General features: G+C 40.8%; 1 protein-coding gene across 1 annotated transcript; it reads right to left on the minus strand.

The window, feature by feature from the left end:
• Positions 1-11,006: 11,006 nt before the first annotated feature.
• On the minus strand, positions 11,007-13,196 carry LOC144583845 (olfactory receptor 10A7-like). The gene has a single exon (XM_078378746.1). It carries the CDS (start codon positions 12,012-12,014, stop codon positions 11,007-11,009), a length of 1,008 nt encoding a protein of 335 aa, XP_078234872.1. The 5' UTR covers positions 12,015-13,196.
• Positions 13,197-14,987: the final 1,791 nt, after the last annotated feature.

Consider the following 14,987-nt stretch of genomic DNA (forward strand, 5'->3'; position numbering starts at 1 on the left):
AAACTGCGTAGTAACAGTGATCTAGCCTGCCTGCTGAGAGGCCCAGCAGAGGGGGGTAGACTCCAACTTGCTACAGTTGCAAGTTAAGTGCTGAAGGACAGCAGCAATCTCTAGGGAAAGCTGGTTCTGAGGCAAAAGGAAAAAAAAAAAGTGGTCGTTTTATTTTGAGGCTTGACTTTTTAAAGCAGCCTGTTCTGAGGGGGGATTATGCCCTTGACTCGAAGCCAAATGGCAGAAATGGGTGAAGTGAAAGACCCCCAGGTTGACCAAGGTTCTGAGGATGAATTTGGCTCAGTGCAGGGTGACAGCACAGGAGAGCAGAACCCAGAACTCAGGAAAATGCTCATAGCCCAACAGCATGAAGTTCAAATGAGGCAGTTAGAAATAGAAATGGAGAACTCAAAGGGGGAAGACTCTATTGAGTTTAGCAAATGGGATCAACAACTAGATCCAACCTTGCAGCAGTGCTTTAAGATGGTTAGCAATTGTCCAGTAACCCCTGAGAACCGTGAGAGATATTATTGTGAAGAAGGCCTTTTATGTAGGGAGATCTTAATAAACTCCACGAAGGAAAAATTGCTTGTAGTTCCTTCTAAATATAGAAAGAAAGTAATGGAAAAATGTCACACAGACACCCTATCGGGACATTTAGGGATGGCAAAGACTAAGCAGAAAATATCCCAGAAGTACTACTGGCCAAAAATGGGAAAAGAAATAAAAGAATTTTGTCAAAGCTGCACCACTTGCCAAATGAAAATAAATAGTGAGGAAAAATCCAAGAGGGATGATGACTGGGATAGGTATATGGAAGAGATGAAAAATATTGACAATATATTTAAGCAAATGGAAAATAGACATATTGAACAACTGAAAGAGAAACAGAGGTCTGGGTTTACTCTATTAAGGCAAGTTTTTAAGGATGCATACGGCATAGATGAGTTTTCTGAGGGAAAAGATTTACAATCCAAAGTGGCAGTGGATATGGTTTATGAGTGTGAAAGAAAGATAAAGCCACAAACTATTCTGAAACCAAAAGAAGGCACACAGGTTAAGGCACAACAAAACCTGAATTATTCTGAAGGAAACATGAGGGAAACATGGGACCCTAAGTACTCTCAGGGACCAGGGAAAAGCCAGCAAGGGGGAGGGGCCCATGGTGAAGGGAAGCCCTCAGACATGAAACCAAGACCTCAGATTTTGGAGGGAAAACCAAAACAAGATGAGAAAGACTCAAAATACGCCAGAAAATGTTATTTCTGTCAGGGAAAGGGCCATCTAATCTCAGAGTGTGAGAAATTAAAGCAGCTAAAAGGAATTGTGCCTCAGGATTCTAGTGGAACCAAGCCAAAAGCTGTGTTCTGTGTCCAGAAAGAGCAAGGCTCATTGTCACTGAGGGAGCCTGTTGCCATGGCGACTCAATCTGGAACAGCTACATCTGCTGATCAGGCTGAGGAAAATGGTCCTCTTGTAGAAGTCAGGCGCTGCCTGTTGGTGAGGACAGATTCCCAGTTGTTTGAGACAGCAGGGGTGGACGTAGGAATACTTGACCGTCAGTATCGGGGGCTGCGGGACACTTGTTCTCAGGTGACCCTGTGCCATCCAGATATTATTCCTAGGGAATATGTAATCCCAAATGAGAGCATGAAGGTGGCAGGGATTGAGGGGCAGGTAATCTCACTGCCAATAGCAGAGGTACCTGTCAACTTTCAAGGCTGGAGGGGAGTTTGGCGGCTAGCGATTTCATCGACTCTGCCAGCAGCCGTGCTCGTGGGAAATGACCTGGCTGAACATGTGAAACGGGTGCTAGTGATTACACGCTCACAAGCCACCACGGGGACAGTTCAGGGGGGTAATGATGAGCCAGAGACGGAAGCAGGTGGGGGGAGTTCAGAAGCTGTGGTGGAAACCTTGACCACAGACAGCCGATTTGGACAAGAGCAAAAGGCAGACGCCACTCTCCAAAAGTGTTTTGAACAGGTGACTGACGCCCAGCTAACACCTGAAACCCCAGTGAGATTTCTGGAGAAAAAGGGGATTTTATATAGAGAGACCCTGAGGAATATCTCAAAAGGGGGAGATGGGATCAGAAGTCAGCTGGTGGTACCTGAAAAGTATCGCCCCATGATCTTACAAAGGGGGCACTCTGACATGTTTGCTGCACACTTAGGGGTGAACAAAACACAGCAGAGAATCACACAGAATTTCTACTGGCCTGACATAGGAAAACAGATCAGGGAGTTCTGTAAACAATGTGATGTGTGTCAAAGGCAGGGGAATAGCCGCGACAGGACCAAAGCAAAGTTGTGCCCTTTGCCTGTGATTGACACTCCGTTCAAATGCATAGGGGTGGATATTGTGGGACCTTTGCCCAAGGCCACAAAGAGGGGGAACAGGTTCATTCTCACAATTGTGGACCATGCCACAAGGTACCCTGAAGCCATACCCTTGACTAACATTGAAACTAACACAGTGGCAGATGCCTTGGTGGGGTATATGTCCAGGATGGGATTTGCCTCAGAAATAATCACAGATTTGGGCGCATCGTTCACATCAAAGCTCATGAAACGCTTATGGCAAATCTGTGGAATTAAGCACAAGGAAACCACTGCCTATCATCCTGAAAGTAATGGGTTAACTGAGAAGTTCAATGGGACTCTAATGCGCATGATTAGGGCTTACTTGGCAGAGAATCCAAACAATTGGGACCAGAAGCTGCAATCCCTTTTGTTTGCTTATCGATCAGTGCCACAAGCCAGTACCGGGTTCAGTCCATTTGAACTTTTATTTGGGAGAAGGGTGAAAGGGCCCCTTGATTTGATCAAACAAAATTGGGAGCAGATCACCCAGGATGACCCACAAGACGTTGTGACATACATAGACACCTTGATGAATGACCTAAAGAGAAATCTAGAGCTGGCAGCAGAAAACCTGCAAGCTCAGAAGGTCAGACAGAAAACATGGTATGACCACAAAGCTAGAGAGAGGCACTTTGACCCAGGGGAGGAAGTGCTTTGGCTTAGGCCCTGCAGAGAGAATAAACTGCAGCTCAAATGGGCAGGACCATATAGGGTCATTTCCAAGATGTCAGACCTGAACTACCTTATAGAGCAGGAGGAGAACCAAGCAAGGAGGGTGGTTCATGTGAATGCCCTAAAACCCTACTACAGAGGGGAACAGAGGGTTTTATTTGCGATAAAAGCAGCTGAGAGTGAGGAAGCTGAATTACCCTTCTGGGAGGGCAGAGGGGAAGTAAAATACAACCCAGAGGAAGTAAAGATCAGTCCTGCACTCACCCAAGACCAGCAGCAAGAACTAAAAATGCTGCTTAGTAAATATCAACAGGTGTTTTCCAACAAGCCGGGGATAGTGAAGGGAGTGATGCATCGGATCCACACAGGGGATGCACCCCCGCAAGCAGTATCCCCATACCAAGTAACGGGACCCTATAGGGACAAGGTGCGGAAGGAGCTGGACGAGATGCTTAGGGAGAACATAATCGTCCCCTCTTCTAGTCCTTGGTCCTCTCCGATAGTCCTTGTGGACAAGCCTGATGGGAGCATTAGGTTTTGTGTCGATTACAGGAAATTAAACCGTGTAACCACTCCTGATGCCTACCCAATGCCCAGGCTAGACAACCTGATTGAAACCATAGGGGGTTGTCGGTTCATCTCATCATTGGACCTGGTAAAGGGATATTGGCAATTAAGAATTGATCCCAGGGATCAAGAAAAGACTGCCTTTTGCAGCCCTTTTGGTCTCTATGAGTTTCGAGTCCTGAGCTTTGGTCTCAGAAATGCACCAGCCACATTCCAAAGGCTGATGGACCAGACCTTGGCAGGGCTCAGTGACTTTACAGTGGCCTACATTGACGACATAGGGATCTTCAGTAATACCTGGGAAGATCACCTGATACACCTGGAATTAGTGCTGCAGAGGTTAAGTGCAGCAGGGCTAACAGTAAAGGCCAGCAAGTGTCAGCTGGGTAGCCCAGAAATAAAATACTTGGGTCACATGGTAGGGGGAGGAGTGATAAAACCCCTAGAGGCCAAGATAGAAGCGGTTCGTGATTGGCCCAGACCCAACACCAAGAAAAAAGTCAAATCATTTCTTGGGTTGGTGGGCTACTACAGAAAGTTCATCCCGAGGTTTAGCGAGATTGCGGCTCCGCTGACCGATCTGACGAGGAAGAAGGCTGATGACCGCATCCCATGGACCAGCGACTGTGAGGCGGCGTTCCAGAGGTTGAAGGAGGCGCTCGTCAACTATCCAGTGCTGCGTGCTCCAGACTTCGACCGGGAGTTCATCATCTACACCGATGCGTCTAACAGCGGGGTAGGAGCAGTTCTTTGCCAGGAGGACGAGAATGGTGACCAGCATCCAGTGTCCTACCTGAGTAGGAAACTCCAAAAAGGTGAGAGACATTTGGCAACCGTGGAGAAGGAGTGTTTGGCCATAGTCTACGCGATCCAGAAGGCCAAGCCTTACATCTGGGGAAGACATTTTGTTCTGTGCACTGACCATTCACCACTGCAATGGTTAAAGACAATGAAAACCCACAATAGCAAACTTATGAGGTGGGCTTTAAACCTACAGGACTATGACTTTGAAGTGAAGGTGGTCAGAGGGTCAGTGAACTGTGTTGCTGACGCCTTGTCAAGAAGACCTGAAGAATGAAGACGGCGAAAGAAACATGGACTATGTATATATATTGATGACAAAAAGTTAAATGTACCTGTTTTTTGAACTTGGTTTGTATGAATAAAGGTAAATTGATGTAATGTATATGGTAAATGTTTAAATGCCTAATTGCTATGGTTAACTTAGAATGTAAGTATAAGTAAGTATGATATGGTATGTATAACTGTTGTTGTGTGTTTTATCCAGGTTGTTTTTTGGTGAAAAGCACGTTAGCTTTCCCCCTACAAAACAACTTATAAAGAGGGGAGGTGTTACATACAGCACTGATGTTACCTGTCTGTCATGGGTTTGGAGGGAAAGTTCCATCCTATGGGGAGTGGAAGGCGGGACATCAGGAGGAGGGGCTGTACTGTATATATATATGTGATGCGTGTGTGGAGAAGGGGAGACGCTGGGATGTGACGAAGCAGCAGCTGGGAAGAAGAAGCTGGTGTGGGAGTCTGTGTGTCAGACAGGGTACTACTGTGTGTCAGAGTACCAACCTGATAGGTTCAGGTGTCTGTTGGTTAGCCAGAACTGATAGGTTCAGGGTCTGTGCTTCAAGTTAAGGGTTCTGTGTGAACCAAACTTTGTGTATGTAAGAGTGAAACTAAGCCACGTTACTTTATCTTATTCACCTGATTATTTTATTTTCCCTGTGTGTTGTATTTAAATAAACCTTGTTCTTTTATTTGTTTAAAAATCCATCCCTGGTCTGTGTGACTTCTTACAGGGAATGGTTGGTGGCAGCTTAGTTAAAGTGTGGCAGATCCCAGTAGGTCTGGGTTTGTCACAATGGGGACAAATATAAAAGATAGCTTTTTCCGACAAATATAGCCGATTCGTTAAATATTCATTGATCCATATTTGTGGGTTCCAGAGAACCCCACGAATGTGAAGGGATGAATATTTAACCCTTTTTATTCGTCCTTTGTATTAAAAACAAAAACAAAAAAAATTCTGCCTACTGGCCGCCAATCAACTAATCAGCTGCAGAAAGGCAGCCACCCCCACATACAGCCACCCAATACCACAGCCTACCCCCACCCCTTTCCTTTCCCTACCTTAGGCCCCACACCACACCATGCCACCCCACCTCCACCGAAACCCTCTTACCTTAATCGCTGCTGTTGAGGTCTTCTGGCCTCGGAGCCACACATGTAAAAATTGAGACTAGCTGCCCTTGCAAAGATGGCAGCTGCGGCTTCATTTAGGGTAGAGAAGTTGCAACTGCTATTTTTGCAAAGGGCAGCCTGGATTCCCTTAGGCTGCCTTAAGGGAATCCAGGTTGCCCTTTGCAAAGATGGCAGCTGCAGCTTTCCTACCCTACATGAAGCCACAGCTGCCATCTTTGCAAGGGCAGCCAGTCTCTCTTTTTCAGTAAGTAAAGTAAGGGGGTGTTGGTGGGAATGGGGTGGGGGCTAAGGTAGGCAAAGGAAGGGGGTGTGGTATAGGCTGTTGGGGTGGCTGCCTATCAACTTCTGATCAGCTGATCGGTGGCCGGTAGGCAGAATGGGCTTCTGTGCCGTGGGGTAAACTCTCCTGGCGGGACCCAGTTTGTGGGTGAATAACTGATATGTCCGATATCCAATCTTCACCAGAGTTGGCAGGCGTGTTGGGGAAAGACATAGGAAGCTCCATTGTGAGTGTGGACTCTCTAAGTACCTGGGGAGAACTTTCCTGGGGGGTCCTCTTTGTTACTATATAACTGAGGCCTGTGATCACCAACCTTTCAGGAGTTGTAGAAAAGTGTCTGAAGAAGCTTTTCTGTAAATTTGGTGTCTCTTTATTATTGTTATAGCCATTTAAAGTGCAGATGAATCAAAAGATTGATCCATCATTCGCCGAAGAATATTCGTATATTCATTGATCTGTTAACCTTGAAGAATAACGGATCAAAATGAATCGCCATTTTTTAATTTGTCCCCATCTCTAACCCATATATATATTACAGACAAAGCTATACATAATTAAAATCAAGTAGCCTTGTGCTGCAGTGGTTAAACTGCTGTACTGTAGCCAAAACTGTGCTCATAACCCAGGGTTCAATCCCAGGTAGCCAGCTCAAGGTTGACTTTGCCTTCTATCCTTCCAAGGTCAGTAAAATGAGTGCCCAGATCTCAGAACAAAGCCAAATTAAGTTTGCACACGTTTTAGAAGGTGCACTAACGATCCCAAGCATTTAAAACCGTTTTTGAACCTTTTAAGACACACTTAAAATTGCAAAAACAGACATCCCAAAACCATTGGAATGCATTGAATAGGCTTCAATGCATTCCAATGGGGGATACATTGTTTCGCTTAGCAATGTTTCCTATGGCCATTTTCGCTTAAGGACGCTAATCCGTTCCCATTGGAATGGATTAACCGGTTTTCAATGCATCTCTATGGGAAAACGTGTTTCGATTAGCGATGTTTTCCCATAGCGATGTGGTTTTTTTGAACCAATTAACATCGTTAAGCGAGGCACCACTGTATTTATACATCATTATTAAAAGTGAAGGGAAAGAAAGAAGAATAAAGGAAGACTCTCAGGTGCATGCTCTTTACCTTGGGCCAGAAACAGATGTTACAGCTAGTCCATGACTGGAAGAGTTAAATTTTTGACTAATACAAGCATCTGAGTGTTGCAGCATGAGCTTCTCTATCAATATTGTCCAAGTTAGCTTACTTTGTTTGGTGATTGCTTTTCATGATTTACGCAAGGGAATCCTCTGAATTGATTTCAGTAACATAGAAAGATTGCCTCAAACACTTTTCTGCAATATTAATATGTTCTCAGATCTAAATGCAGGCTATTTCTAATGTTTGTTTCTTGCCTTAGAAATGAACCTTTGCTGCCTTTCCTGCTGCAAAGATATTGATGCCATTGCTCCAGATCTATACTGTCACTCAGTCACTACTTTTAGAAGCACAGGTAGAGAACAAGAAGCACAGGTGGAGACAGAAAAGATAGAAAGTGTACAGAAGGGAAGACTTCCTGTATTGCTTTAGAAGAAGGAATCTAGTTAATATTTGTTCCTCTTTTCTTTTTCCTTTCTAGTTATATTTTAATTTTTCCCCATCTTGAAGCTTTTACTATTTAATATAATTCTCCTCCTCCTCCTCCTCCTCCTCCTCCTCCTCCTTCTCCTTCTTCTTCTTCTTCTTCTTCTTCTTCTTCTTCTTCTTCTTATTATTATTATTATTATTATTATTATTATTATTATTATTATTATTATTATTATTATTATTATTATTATTATTATTATTCTTATTCTTATTCTTATTCTTATTCTTATTCCTATTATTATTCTTATTATTCTTATTATTCTTATTCTTATTCTTATTCTTATTCTTATTCTTATTCTTATTCTTATTATTCTTATTATTCTTATTATTCTTATTATTCTTATTATTCTTATTGTTGTTGTTGTTGTTGTTGTTGTTGTTGTTGTTGTTGTATTATGTTTTTGTAAGCTGCCTAGAGTGGTCATATCGACCAGATAGGCGGGATATAAATAAAATAAAATAAAATAAAATAAATCTAAGAAATCCTATCTTCTTAAAGTGTCTCATTCACTCCCCTTTGTGTTGCTGCATTATGAGTGGGGATTTCTCCTGGCACTGGAAAAAAGAAAAGAAAATTAAGAACAAAAATACTCAGCTCTGAAGACTAGTGCTAGTCAGAAGTCTTTCTATTTTGCTTTCACCACTAAATATATGATTTGACATGTCATTTGTAAATTCCATTCACAGGATCAAAATTCAAAGAGAACCAGAAATGTACAAGTACAATAGACCCAGAAAATGATCAGGTTTCAGTGTCTCCAGTTAGGCACCTATATGTTCTTATACAGACAAGGATTAAAGATGGATGCTGCACATCCTTAGTGATCTCAGTATTCATTTATTAGTGAGTGTTGCACACCCCCAGTGTACCCTGTATATTTTCCCACTCACACAAGTTCACTTTCGGACACGACTTGTTCTTTTCCCCTTTTTCGCTGCCACCAGAGGATATTATCCTCACTATGTCAATTATGAATCTCACACTCTTGCTGCCAAATATAGCAAGGTTTCTTTATGGAGTAGTAAGTAAATCACAGAAGGAAAATTATGGATGTTCTATTATTATTCATTCAATAAATGTGGAGTTAATTACATGTAAGCTTGCTTGTATTCATTTACTTTAATCAAGGTCTCAATATATTTTGACTGTCTATGTACTTCAAATTCCTTTTAACTCTTTAATATTCTCTAACACACCAACTGTCCAATATCTTGTCTAAACACTTCACAGTCTTGTCCCTAACTGACTCTCTGTCTCTCTCATTTCTGTTGACTCTGCCCCTCCTGTCCTGTCATAGGCTCCTGCACTAGAGCTCTACAATGACTGACAGGAGTGACATGTGGGCTGTCTGTCACAGTGAGGCTATGTGCAGACATTGTGGCTGATGATTCCAATATAACCTGAACACATGGTGAGATGGTTAAATGAGACTCTGTACTGCTGCTCTTGCTCATAATGGGTGGACAAACATATGTCAGAAGCTATCAAGGGGCTGCTTGGCTTATCCTTAAAACAAAATGACGGCATGAGACAGTGAAAGGGATACATCCTTCTTCTGAAGCACCTAAAGGAACCAACTGTACCCATACATATTACTACACAATTCTCACACAAATAATTGTTAAATGGATTATGTTGTTATTATGTGCCACCAAGTCACCTCTGACTTATAGTGATATGAATGAGTGCTCTCCAAAATGTCCTGTCCTCAGCTGCCTTGCCCAGCTCTTGCAAACACCTACTTTTATTTTCACATGCTGATCACTTGCAGATTTGTGCAAGGCAGTCCAAGGACAAAGCCATATAGAGAACATTGATGGGTGAACTCCATGCAAGAGTGAATGCTGAACAGACCCCTACAAAATGCACAGGGGAATGAAAGTCCAAGCAGAGGCATTTCATTGTTATCAACCTCTTAATATTTTCATTTCCATTTGCAATGGCAGAAATACAAGCTGTGAGGAGTGGAGAATAAAATCAGCTAGATGGCTGGATGTTGTCAGTCAACAGGAGAGTGTGGCTGAAGCAGTCAAGGATGCTTCAAAAGACCACAGATCAACGAGTAACTAAGAGCAGGCATTGAGTGCATCTGTAAAACCCATCACATTTCTTCAAACTTCTATGTTCATGCTGACAGAGATTGATGTCAAATTGCAATTGTTCCAGTTCTCATACAGATGTTTGTACATATTTGTATGCTCATTTTACAAAATAGATGGATTTTATGTACCTTTTACTTGCATATGTGTTCTCCCCTTGACTTAAGACTCGACAGTATCTATATAACTTTCTCTGCTGTACAGAATTCTCTGTGAGACTTTTTATAATGCCCGTGTTCTTCAAACTTATTTGGAATAAGGTGAGCTACAAAACTGCAATCAAATTAATTTCTGCACATCCCCTATCAGAAAGTAAAGGAAGGAATGGAAGAGACGGTGAGGAAAACAGTGGCATGAAGGGACCTCCATGTTTCTTATCCTGTGTTATGTATCTTCTACTATTTCCTAATTCAATAGAAGCAAGCAATAAAGGACAGAGGAGGAGAAAGTAGCTGTAAGAAAAATGGAAGACACCCCTTTCACCCTTCAGAAGTTCATTTACTGTTCCACAATGAGATCCAGTTTTCGAACCCCTCTCTCAATTCCCCATTTCCTTTCGTGACGTTAAATGTTTAAATCTCCTTCCTCTTTCCCTCTTCCCTTTTAAGGAAATGAAAGCTACACATTTCAAGCAAATAACACAGGAGTCCAACATAGGCATGATTTGAAACCAGTTTATAGACCTCAAGTCTAGCAACACCCATAATTTGCTACAGCAGATACTTAGGCAGCATATCTATATTGACAAAGGCCATCCATTAGTGGTAGAGCACATGCTTTGCATTCACAAGGTCCATATTCAGTCTCTAGCATCTTCAGAAAAGGAAATGAAAGAACTTTGCCTGAATCCTACCGTAGGCCTTGTCTAGAAATCAGAGAACAAAACAGTGCTTGAGGATTGTATTTGGCTAGAACATTCACATAACAACTGAAAATCTGAAAAAGCAAGACCATTTCTGTCTTCTATCCCATTTTAGCAACTGACCAACTCTTAAAGGATGAGTGTTATGGTGAATTCATACTATTTATCAGCCACTGCAAAGACGTTCAGAGTAAGAGACAGGGTTTTGCAGGAGGCAGGGTAACAACAAACCAACATTAAGTGAAACAAACTGGAATCTCTTTGCCCCTTTATGAGTTGTACCTTAGCTTGTACAATGAACCTTAGTTAAAACAAACTATGGTTTGATGTTATAGCCAAATGCAGGAAGAGAGCTCCATCTCATTTTTTCAGGAAAACAAGTGGATTTACTCAGAACTCTCTTCAGTGACTGCTTCACTTCTTTGTTTCTTAGACTGTATATGAATGGATTGACCAAGGGAGTCAAGACTGTATATGGAACAGAGAACACCTTTTTAAGATCTCTAAATGTACTAATGTTTGGTAAAAGGTAGACAATCATTAGAGTTCCATAGAAAATGGTGACAACGATGAGGTGAGAGGAACAAGTGGCAAAAGCTTTTTGTCTTCCAGTGGTGGATTGAATTCTTAAGACAGCAGCAATAATGCAAACATAGCATGAGACAGTTAATATGAAAGGAGGTAGGATATCAATCGATCCAAAGATGAGAGCTAGCAATCTGATGTGACTTGTATCACTGCAAGCAAGTTGGAGTAGCGGGCCAAAATCACAAAAGAAATTGTCAATTTCCTTGGGGCCACAAAAGGATAATTGTGACACTAGGGATATGATGATAACTAAAATAGATGCTGCACATAACCAAGATGCTACAATGCAGTATAGAATGACTCTAACATTCATAATGGTTGCATAATGAAGTGGATTACAGATTGCAACATACCTATCGTAAGACATCACTGACAAAATATAACATTCAACAATGGCTAGACAGCCAAAACAAAACAACTGTGTGAAGCAGCCCTCCAAAGAAATGGATTTGTCACCAGAGAGAAAATCTGTCAGCATCTTTGGCAGGATCGTTGAACTATAGCAAATTTCCAAGCAAGACAAATTTGCCAAGAAGTAATACATGGGAATGTGAAGATGCTGATCGACTGCAACCAAGGTAACAATGAGGATGTTTCCACCTACAGTCATAAAGTAGATCACACCAAACACCAGAAAAAGAGACATCTTGAATTGTTCAAGCTTTCCAAACCCCAACAAGATGAATTCTGTAACACTTGTTTGATTCTGCCATGTTTCATAAGCATTGACCTGCATCTGGAGAAACAAATCACATATTTCTGATTTTTGAATAAGAATAAATTATCACTTTGCAATGGTCTTATAAAGATGGGAAAGGACTGTTTCATTACCCTCTACTGGAAAAAAAAAGCATACCCTTCAGTAAATTGGACATTGGTTCATATTTTCTCTTCATTTTATTTTTTAGTAGAAGTTAAGTTATAATTTCACTTTTGTTCATTCAGATTTTTGTTACCCAAGCTGAATTTAATGGGCTAAATCCAATTCTTAGTGCTTAAATAGACTCATTAAATGAATTACACCTTACTTATATTTATGTGAATTCAACTACTTGAATGGGTCTTTGTAGCTGATCCCATCAACTGGGATTAACAATTGGATTTAGGCCAAAGCACATTAAAATTATTTTGTTTGATATTATTGTCTTCCTATTTTGTACAACTCTAAGCCTAGCTAATTGCTACGGCCACACTGTATTCACCATTAGAAGTGGTTCAAGCATGTGAGGGGACCAATGTGGATTTAATGCTGTTCCCACCTGAAATTCTCTTAGTGAAAAAAACCCATCCCTTATTTATTTTTTCTATTTATATCCCACCTATCTGGTCATTATGACCACTCTTATAGGCAATATTTGCACTTGGATGGGTCCTACTGCAATATCCCCTGTAACGCAAATAACATTGGGGAAGGAAAACATTTTAACTTCATCTTCTCATCCCCTATAATACTAAGCCTGACTAGACACCCCTCTTGCTATTTGCATTTCTAATAAAATGGTTGAAACAAATTTAATATCACCTGTAGTGTGACTTTCATTTTTTGTACACCACCTAACTGTTGTGGTGGGCATTGCGGTGGTTCTACACTTAAGTTTCCAGGTAGTTACACACCTATATAATCAATTAAAAATATTATTTGCAAAAGATTCTTATCAGCAACTCCTTCTTATTCAGCTGTACAATTTAATGTTTGACCTCTGCTCCCATGCTATTGGACACCTGATACAAACTTTGCAAAGGAAATGTGGGATATAATTCATATGAATACCTAAGAATCACACCATGCACTGAACATCCGAAATAATGAAACATATTTTAAGGAAAGTGTTTAGCATTAACTTTTGAGCACTATTACATGTGAGGAAAAGCAAAATAAGCTGTGATAAACTGAAAAGTTGATGTCTGGAAGGGGAGTGGTGTTTAGGGATAGACAATTCCCTGGTTCTAGTTGTAGAAAGGGGGTGAGCGTGTTAGTTCGTGCAAGCATTATAGGTAAAACAAAAATTTAAAAAAGTTTTTTTTAAAAAAAATGAAAAAATGTGGTGGCATTTTAAAGACTAACTGTAATATTTTTTAAATGTGAGCTTTGATGGACAATTCCCTGGGAGTATCCAGGCTAAACTGGGGAGTTGAGTTCTGATACTCAGTATATACAGATATTTAAAAGTTATTGAAGTTCTTTAGACCTCAGCTTTCACTCCATGTGCAAAACATTTTCCTTTCCTGGGACCACAACATTTCCATTTGGTTCCATGACTGTCAAATGACAGTTTAATGATCACCACAAGGTAATCTCCTAATTCTTCCAGTGGAGATGTATCTCAATTTGAGACAAATACAGAGCCAAGGAATGGTGAGGTGCCTTTGAGAGTGGAAAAGACCCTAAAATATATCGTGAATGAAGAACAAACTTCATTAAGATGTTCTACAATTTACTAAAAATAATTATACAAGGAAGGCAACTTGTGTTACTAGTTCAGCCTCCCTATATTGTTGCTTCCCTCCATGGAGGTTCATGATCTAATGACAAGAATCTCCTCCCTGTTTTGAGGAGACTCAGTAGATTCCAGAAACCCTTTCAGAGTTAAAATAGAGTTTAACTAGAGAGAGAAAAAACAGAAAAGGCTAACTATATTCACATTCTACTAAGCTGCTTAACTCTTATTTCCTGCCTCTCCTTCCAACTTCATAACTCTCAGTATTCTAAAACTTGCATTCTACCTGAGAAACAGCATGTATACATGGATAATTCAAGAACTGCACCATCTAGCTGCCTCAAAACTCTAATAACTGTCTGGAATGATGTATTCTATGTTATTAAGTGGTACTCTAGTAGGCAGAAAATGTAAGAATAGAAGGAGAATAATATTTACCTTAAGAGAGGAGTGAACAAGTTTCCAGTTCTCTTGAAGGTTCTTAAATCAAAGCATCTAGGATGAAGTGGTTTTTTTTATAGTTACCCTGCTTCTACTCCCAGAGATTGTCAAATACATTCCTATATATCCAACAGAAGTAACCCAGTGATCTCTAGGTTTTTCTGGCATGCTTTCTTGCAAACTGAAATAGCTACATCCTGCTATGAATATTTCAAATTAATGAAACCCATTTAGCTTCTGGTTTTCTATATGACTCTTCACCAACTTCATGCCATACTTTGGTTCCTTAAATGATTATAAACAGATCGTACCCTCATGGCATTTTAATGAACTCTGTGAAAATGATCCTTGCAGGATGGGGAAAAAGCACATGGGATTAATTAAAACTCTAAAAAAGAAAAGAGAAGTAGAACTAGATCAGACTTCCCTAAGTGATACTCTCCAATTGTACTGGACTCCGGTTATGGAGTAACAGTCCAGTAGCTGTTATTAGCCAATGACTGGAGTAGGCACCTGGTTGTAGAAAGATAAATTAAAGGAAATTACATTGTGACATGGCTTCATGCCTTGTGATATGACTTTTTTATATGCAACAATACTTTTATAATTAGAAGACTTTCATTTTTCATAATTTTTATTATGTTTCCATTTGTGTTGATTATGAATGAGAGCAAAACCTACAGGATTGGACCCAGATAGCAGAAGTGTGTGGGGCTGGATGCTCTCTTAAATGTGTTGATGAATATAAAGGCTGGTAAAGCCTGAAGAGGGCTATAATAGTTGTTGTGGGTTTTTCGGGCTCTGTCCGTGTTCTGAAGGTTGTTCTTCCT

This window comes from Pogona vitticeps, chromosome 6 (genome assembly GCF_051106095.1).
Source record: "Pogona vitticeps strain Pit_001003342236 chromosome 6, PviZW2.1, whole genome shotgun sequence".
Classification (NCBI taxonomy): domain Eukaryota; kingdom Metazoa; phylum Chordata; class Lepidosauria; order Squamata; family Agamidae; genus Pogona; species Pogona vitticeps.

Coding starts and splice junctions, on each gene's coding strand:
- LOC144583845 (XM_078378746.1), bottom strand. CDS start 12,014: ATGCAGGTCAATGCTTATGAAACATGGCAGAATCAAACAAGTGTTACA.